The sequence below is a fragment of the Ovis canadensis genome, chromosome 9, assembly GCF_042477335.2.
Source record: "Ovis canadensis isolate MfBH-ARS-UI-01 breed Bighorn chromosome 9, ARS-UI_OviCan_v2, whole genome shotgun sequence".
Classification (NCBI taxonomy): domain Eukaryota; kingdom Metazoa; phylum Chordata; class Mammalia; order Artiodactyla; family Bovidae; genus Ovis; species Ovis canadensis.
Genome location: NC_091253.1, coordinates 41,207,287 through 41,215,897, shown reverse-complemented (window position 1 = coordinate 41,215,897; position 8,611 = coordinate 41,207,287). Strand labels below are relative to the sequence as shown.

Sequence of the window (8,611 nt, the reverse complement as noted above, 5' to 3'; positions counted from 1 at the left end):
TACACTCTAGGAAAGGCAATTCCTATTTCTCTGCTTTAGGACAGAGGTACTTGTGCTCCCAGCCACCAACAGTACTGGGGGCTTCCCAGGTGGTTCAGTAGCAAAGAATCTGCAGGAGACATAGGAGATGCCAGTTTGAGCTCTGGGTTGGGAAGATCCCCTGGAGGAGGAAATGGCAACCCACTCTAGTATTCTTGCCTGGAAAAATCCCATGGACAGAGGAGCCTGGCGTGCGAAGAGTTGCACAGTCGGACATGACTGGACACAGACCAATTAGTACTGACTGTCGTTAAATGAGTTGAGTTACCCTCCTGGAATTTCCAATTGCTAAAGTGAGCTTCCTTGCCCATGGCTGAGTCTTTTCTCCTGTCTCCCACCCCAGAACACCTTTCACCCAATTACTGATTGATATGAAGGGAGAAGGGTATTAACAAAAGCACGGTCCCCTTGTCTAAGTTTAGGACAACTCTGGAGGGCCGTTCCATTTCTAGAAACTTTGATGGTTAGGCTGGAGCCTTGGTTGCAACTGCATCTTAAACAACTTTTTCTCTGTACACTCCTGTTTCTCACACTATCTTCTGTTTTTGTTTTTTTATTTTTTTCTCAAAAAGCAGACTCAATACAAAACGTGGTCCACTGGAGAAGGCAATGGCAAACCACTTCAGTATTTTTGCCTTGAGAGCCCCATGAACAGTATGAAAAGGCAAAAAGACTCAGTACCCATCTGGGAAATAAAAACATTGATTTCAAAGAATTTATGCTGAGGAAGTGGATGGAACTGTAAATAGATAAAGTTCTGGGTAAGTGCTTAGTTGCTCAGTCATGCCCAGCTCTGTGCAACCGCATGGACTATAGCCCACCAGACTCCTCTGTCCATGGGATTTTTCCAAGCAAGAATATTGGAGTGGTTGCCATTTCCTCCTCCAGGGGATCTTCTGACCCAGGGATTGAATGTCTCCTGCATTGGCAGGCAGGTTCTTTAGCACTAGCGCCACCTGGGAAGCCCATAAAACATACTATTGGAACACACCAGTTTGTTTACATATGGCCTATGAATACTTTTGTGCTACAATAGCAGGGGTAAGGGGCTTCCCTGGTGGCTCAGAGGTTAAAGTGTCTGCCTGCAATGTGGGAGACCTGGGTTTGATTCCTGGGTCAGGAAGATTCCCTGGAGAAGGAAATGGTAACCCACTCCAGTATTCTTGCTTGGAGAATCCCATGGACAGAGAAGCCCCACAGGCTCCAGTCCATGATGTGTAAAGAGTCAGACACGACTGAGCGACTTCACTTTCATTTAAGCAGGGGTAAGTAGTCACACGACAGACCATATAGCCAGGAAAGTCTGCCTTGTATACTATCTAGCTCTTTACACTAAAAGATTGCCAACCTCTAGTATAGCACCAGTGACATTTATCAGCAAATTACTGGGACAAAACCATCACTATGTTGGTGTTCAGAGTGGCAGGAATGTTCAATGGCTATAGTGTTTTGTTCTTTCATGTAACTGTATGAAGGTAATGAAGGATTCTTAGGAAGCAAATAAAAAGAATTGGGAAATAAGATGAATTTGAGGGATAAGTGGTAAGATGAATTACTATTAAAGCTCCTCAAACCAGGAAATGTTATTAGATGCCCCAACCCACTTTTTGAAAAAAAGCAATATTTATTGTCCTTTTCTGATCATAAAAGCAATACATAATTAAGGTACTTGGAAAATACAAAAAAACGTATACAGAATATAAATCGGTCATATTCCCATGAGTAGAGATAACCATGTTTTAACATTTTTGTTTTTACAAAATCAGGGTATTATTGTACAAAATGGTTGTATTTTTAAATGTAACATTTCTTCAACAGCCTCATATTCTCTAGGAACATTATGTTTAATGGGTAATTATAGTCCATTGTTTGGAAATGCCATAATTCATTTAATTATTACCCACATTATTAAATCTTAAATTACGTTAAGATTTTATTATTTGTAAATAATGCTGTAACAAACTTGCCTATGATGTCTCTGAAACTTTTTTTTCCCCACTATGATAGATTACTATAGTAAAACAACTGTCTAAATTGGGGCTCTTTTCAGGGACAAGGCAGAAAAAGATTCAAGAAAGACAAAGTCATGTTAATTGGGACTGTCTCTCATTTTTCTAGATTCCCAACCATATCAATTCTAGAGATTTCTGCCTTCTGATTAATAACATTAAATGACCCTTATTGTTGACTAACAATGTTTATTTTTCTATATACCCCATTCTTAAAACCATACCCTTACAATCAAAATAAAACATTGTTTTATTTGAATTCCCCCTTCCCTTAGAAAAAAAGGCAATAATCTTATCAAAAATATTTTATTTACAAAAAAATTCAATTATACTATACATCCTATACTGGAAATACATTGAATAATTGCTAAAATAAATACAGGCAATTAATTCAATCTTTTATAAGAATGAGAGAATCTGAATGTTATCAAGCTTAACTTAGAACATAAATAATTAAAAAGGCAAACTCAAGTTTTAGTCTCATTTAATGGCATGGTCTGTTTGTTTCCCACAAGCTCTCTAATCAGTGAGAGTCTACGTTGTAGAAGTTATGTACCTTTTTGTACTCTGAAGGTAGAATGTGCAGTTTTTTCTTAGGCAGGATGGATGGACTATAGATGTCTGTATTAAAAGGAAGCAGGAAGTTAGGAAGAACGTGGTCGAATACTTCTCCACAATTCTGCTTCATCACAATGCTTTTCATGCGACTCTACATATGTTTTTGTTTTTGTTTTTTTTCAACATGGGTCTACACAGCACCAGCTACAAGGTAAGATGGGTCATGCCAAAAGTCAAACTGGATAACTGGGGCCTCAGAGTAGCTAAATTAACCAGGCTGAAGGTACCTGATCCCTCAATTTTTTATGTGTCAATTATTCTTGATACAACTATTAAACCTTGATATCATGTCTACTCTGTAGACACATTTATATAGGCCAAGAACAGAAGAGATGAAGCAATTATCTGTATAATTCAGAAAATATCTTCCCTAGAAAGCTAGAGGACACCTAGAGCTTGATTCTGCTGGTTTTGAATTTATATGCTTTATCTTTATACTTTATCCCATTCACCCATATAAACCTCATACTGACATGCAAAGTAAACTAACAGCCTAGGGGGAAAAAAAGGAAGGTAAAGTATGTTCCACATACAGACAGAATCCAGTGAATACAGGTCACAGAACAAAAGATGAACTGAATTGTATTTGTTCAAATTATACAGATAATTTTTCCCACATTCCTCTTTACTTAGCCTGGGAAAATACTGTGAGAATGTCCAAAGACTATCTTTGATAACCAGATTTTGTCCACTGCTGGATGCCTAGTATTTTCTTTCAAGAATTAACATTCCCTTTTTCAATCTTTTGAAAAAATTGCACTTTCCTACCCTTTGGCCTTGATTTTCAATGACTTCTTTGTACAGATAAGTATGAATTTCTACTCTCGAAGTACGACGTGTATATTGGCCTTTTCTAAAAGACATTTTTTGAAAAGTTAAAACATTGAAAGTTCACTTTTTCACAGAAATAAACTATTCAATTTTAAAGGTAGAGAGAGAAACATTTTATTCTTTCTATCATGAACAATGTCAACCAAGCTTCACATTTTGGGTAGAAATCTTTTTAAGTAGGAATTTTTTAAGAACCTATTTTATTAAAAAAAAACGGAAAAACAGGTGTATTTTGGCAGAGAAGTAAAGTATAAAATATGCAAAATTTGTTTTAAAATTGGCATACAAAAATTTTAAAACACAGTACAATTATATAAAAATACAGCACAGCCAACGGCCTGTAAAATTTCCTTTGGCATTTCATTTGGTAGAATTAAACAGAAAAAATCATTCTAAAAAAAAAAATTAGCTATCAACACAGTCCATAAGTTAGGTTGTATATGTTGAAAGAACTTTTCCTTGAGTTTCCAAAATCCTTTTCTTCCATGATAACCCACATAAAGCATGGCTAGTGAGGTATATAGGGCAAAACACTGTTAGGCGGATGTACAGTAAGGAAAAAGTGCATACACAAAGAATCTTCCCATTTTCATAGAAATATCAGGTTAAATCTGAGTTGTTCTTCTTGATGTATCATTTTCCTTTGGCAGAATTAAAATAAACCCATACAAATGTCTGTTCAAGTCCCAGCAGCAGCGATATGTCTCCTTTGGTGGCGTTATCTGACGCCACAATGCCGTACAGTCCCTAGAGGAGCTAAGGTTTTCTGTGTCTGCAACTGCAAACATCAAACGTAAGATCATACATCAAGCACCATGTCGTACTGTTGTCCTTTCTTCCGCCTGCCACATTTATTGATGAGAACCACGTACAGTGTCAAAAGCATGACCCAATAGCATGCATAGAGCAATGTTCCAACAATTAAAACTGTCTGTTTGGATTCTGAGAATGGCTTTTTAGATTCCTTATAAATGGTGAAAATCACACCACCCAGGAGTATTGTAAACCAAACGGATACGGGAATGAGTCCTATGAAATTAACAACAATGGTTTTCCTTCCAGATGTGCCCCACCCAGCTTTGTTTATTGTTGCAATTGCGAACATCTTGGCGGGAAGTAAACTTGACATGTATAACACTGAGTAGAGGGACATGAAGACCATGACAATGTTTCCTCTAAGGCAGCTGGCAAAAGATGACTTTATGAGACCCACTAACTGGACAGTTAACAAGAAGAGGAGGATGTTCCAAATTTTACCCCTGTAGAAGAGCTGGATTACTGTGGCAATGAGAAAGAAAGGGAAGAACCCAGTGATGACGGCTTCATAGGTCATCCACAAGTGATGTTTATGAAACCACATCGCGTTGTACAGCCACTCTCGGAAGTAGGACTTGCTCCAGCGGGTCTGCTGGTTTAACCATCTGAGATATTCTATAGGTGTTTCAGTAAGGCACTTGGATCGAGCTGTGTATTTCGTTGCATAGCCCAGACTCAGCACTCGGTTCGTTAGATGCCTGTCATCTCCAAAACTACATTGGCTGCCCATAAATTCTTGATTGTACCAGTCTTCCACAAATTCATGCAGTAAAGAGTTTCTGTACATTCCCAGAGGTCCACTAATGCACTGGACACATCCGAAATAAGACTGACAGGCCCTTTCTATGTTAAAAGCCATCCAGTATCTCACACTGCTGAGGAAGGAGATCCAGGAATCATACTTGTTTAAAATCTGCAAGAAAAATAAAAGTAATTAAATAAAGGTAAGCCCCTTAATGCAAAGATCTGACTCATTGGAAAAGCCTGATGCTAGGAAAGATTGAAGTTGGGAGGATAAAGGAATGACTGAGGATGAGATGGTTGGATGGCATCACTGACTCGATGGACGTAAGTTTGAGCAAGCTCTGGGAGTTGGTGATGGGCAGGGAAACGGGGCATGCTGCAGCCCATGGGGTCTCAAAGAGTCAGACACAACTGAGCGACTAAACTGAATCCCCATCTAAAACTACCAACAAAATCTGCGCTATTGTGAGGTTACTACCTAGAGTCATGTTTGATTTTTTATTCTTCTGTTTTGACTTCTTTCTTTTTTAACATGATTTTTCTTTATTTTCTTCACGTATTACTAGATTAACTTGATAAGTGGTGTGTGTGTGTGTGTATTGACTTGTTGAAAATAACTTTTTTCTGCTTCATCACTCCCTGTACTCTTTTGTTATGTTTTCTTTCTCTTGTAACACTGGGATTTTTTCAGGCTTCAGTTCTCACCCCTTAAATTATTCTGTCACTTTCTTACCATCCAATATTTGAAGGTTTTTAAGTCCCGTCTTCTTTTTCCTACTCATCCAACCCTATTATTCTCCTTCCTCCCCAGTTTTAGCAATGCTAGTGATGAAAGGGTTTTCTCTGACTTCGGCTCAAAACCGGAATCCTGAAATAAGGCTCTACATAAAGGCTACTAAAATTATTAGCTTTGCAGGGGGGCAATATTTCTTAATTCTCCTCTGTCTCAATTTTGTTCCATTTTAATCTGGATTTTGTATGCTTCCTTTTTATCACCAGGGTATTTCTTTGTCCTACCAGTTCATTTGCTTTGCCTTCACTGGTACCAAGCATTATCAGTATGGCTTATACAGCAACATAATACCTACATTTAAAGTCAAAATTTCATGTGCTTCTCACTTTTTCCTAAAATCTAATTGTACTTTTGCAAAGGATTCACTTTAATCTTCATATATTTTCACATATTGTTTTCTTATTCCACAAATGTTAATCACCTTCATTAATATTTCTTTCACTTATTGTTTCTCCATTGCTGGAAAATAATGGGAAATAAATAATACTGGAAAATCCACTTCTTTGACTTTCTCTCTAGTGTAAATTTGAATTGCAGTTTCTCTTTTTTCCTTAGTTTTCCTGATTTGGACTTTTGACCAGTCATATATTGCTCAGCTTTTAAATATAGAGGTATATGGGTATATGGTATAGTAATAAAAACTACCCACTGCCATACCTCCATTTCTTAATCCTTGCACTAAATTCCAACATCATTTTACCAGAACATTAAGTTATGGCTTAAGAAGATACAGCAGAAATTACACACTTACATTATATTTTATGTAACTTATCAGCTACTACATACATGTGTTACAATCCATAGCTAAGCAAAGAAATCATAAATTACTTCAATTTAGATAGTAGAAGAGGTAGTACAGTGGGTAAAAGACACATTCTAATGTGTCTTAGTCTCCAGAAACAACACCTGGCACATAGTCTGGTATATAATAAATATATATTCGAAGGATCAATGACTAACGATGCTACGGAAATTGACTCACGGAAAACATAAAGCTATACACACCTGGACATCTCCCCCGACACCTCCAACCATGGGATCTTCTTCTAAAACTTTTACCATCTCCACAGATGATGCTGGGTCAAGCATGGTGTCTGAATCACAAACCTGCAAAGAAAGTAAGAAATGAGTTACATAAGACAATGAGCATGCTCCATGTAGTCAAAATTGGACATATATATATTATGCCTTCAGCCTATTGCCACAAGGCCTAAATAAGGGAGTATCATGTGGATGTGAGTTTGTTATATAATGGCCAATACAAAGAACTTGCAAACTCAGTATTTAAGCTAATGACATTGCTAAAAAGAACAAATGAACTGATGATCTAGGCATGTCATGAAAGGTGGTCAGCTTTTCCTGGTTCTCCAAGGATGTACTCAATTTTGGCAATAAAAGTCTCATATCCCTGGTAACACTCTAGGTTTCCAAGTCTTGGAAAACACCTTGGGTTGATCACCATAAATGTCTCTCCCTTTCTTTTTAATTGCCTTAAATCAAGCTTTTAGATATCTTATTTCTCAGTCTGAATGATGATGGAAAACTCCTATGGCAGTATTGATAACAGGCATGTTTAACAGTAATTATTCTTCTCTATTTTAATATAGTAATTAAGACAGGAAAGCAGTTCTTCTAAGGTGGGTTGTATAACTCTGAAACAAGATATCCATTTGACCTGGACTTAACAGATCATATTCCATCAGAAAGGAAAATAAAGTTTTTAAAGGTATTAAGTATTGATCTAGCTCTTTACATACAAAAGTAAATGAACCGTGAACTTCCAGATGTTCAAGCTGGTTTTAGAAAAGGCAGAGGAACTAGAGATCAAATTGCCAACATCCGATCATTGAAAAAATAACAGAGTTCCTGAAAAACATCTATTTCTGCTTTATTGACTATGCCAAAGCCTTTGACTGTGTGGATCACAATAAACTGTGGAAAATTCTGAATGAGAATACCAGACCACCTGACCTACCTCTTGAGAAACCTGTATGCAGATCAGGAAGCAACAGTTAGAACTCGACATGGAACAACAGACTGGTTCCAAATAGGAAAAGGAGTACATCAAGGCTGTATATTGTCACCCTGTTTATTTAATTTATATCCAGAGTACATCATGAGAAACGCTGGGCTGGAGGAAGCACAGGCTGGAATCAAGATTGCTGGGAGAAATATCAACAACCTCAGATATGCAGATGCCATCACCCTTATGGCAGAAAGTGAAGGACTAAAGGGTCTCTTGATGAAACTGAAAGAGGAGAGTGAAAAAGTTGGCTTAAAGCTCAACATTCAGAAAACTAAGATCATGGCAACTGATCCCATCACTTCATGGGAAACAGATGCAGAAACGGTGGAAACAGTGTCAGACTTTATTTTTCTGGGCTCCAAAATCACTGCAGATGGTGATTGCAGCCGTGAAACTAAAAGACGCTTACTCCTTGGAAGAAAAGTTATGAACAACCTAGACAGCATATTAAAAAGCAGAGACATCACTTTGCCAACAAAGGTCCATCTAGTCAAGACTATGGTTTTTTCAGTTGTCATGTATGGATGTGAGAATTGGACTATAAAGAAAGCTGAGTGCTGAAGAACTGATGCTTTTGAACTGTGGTGCTGGAGAAGACTCTTGACAGTCCCTTGGACTGCAAGGAGATCCAACCAGTCCATCCTAAAGGAGATCAGTCCTGGGTGTTCACTGGAAGGACTGATGTTGAAGCTGAAACTCCAGTACTTGGCCACCTGATGTGTAGACTGACTCATT

General features: G+C 37.7%; 1 protein-coding gene across 1 annotated transcript in view; it reads right to left on the bottom strand.

Annotated features, from left to right (window-relative positions):
- Positions 1 to 1,643: 1,643 nt before the first annotated feature.
- The window catches only part of HAS2 (hyaluronan synthase 2), a 32,658-nt gene continuing 25,690 nt past the window's right edge, over positions 1,644 to 8,611 (bottom strand). Inside the window, exons 3-4 of the mRNA XM_069601009.1 lie at positions 6,856 to 6,957; positions 1,644 to 5,226 (exon numbers count right to left, since the gene is read on the bottom strand). Of these exons, the coding sequence (XP_069457110.1) occupies positions 4,297 to 5,226; positions 6,856 to 6,957 (1,032 nt within the window). The 3' untranslated portion in view covers positions 1,644 to 4,296. The remainder of the gene's footprint in view (positions 5,227 to 6,855; positions 6,958 to 8,611) is intronic.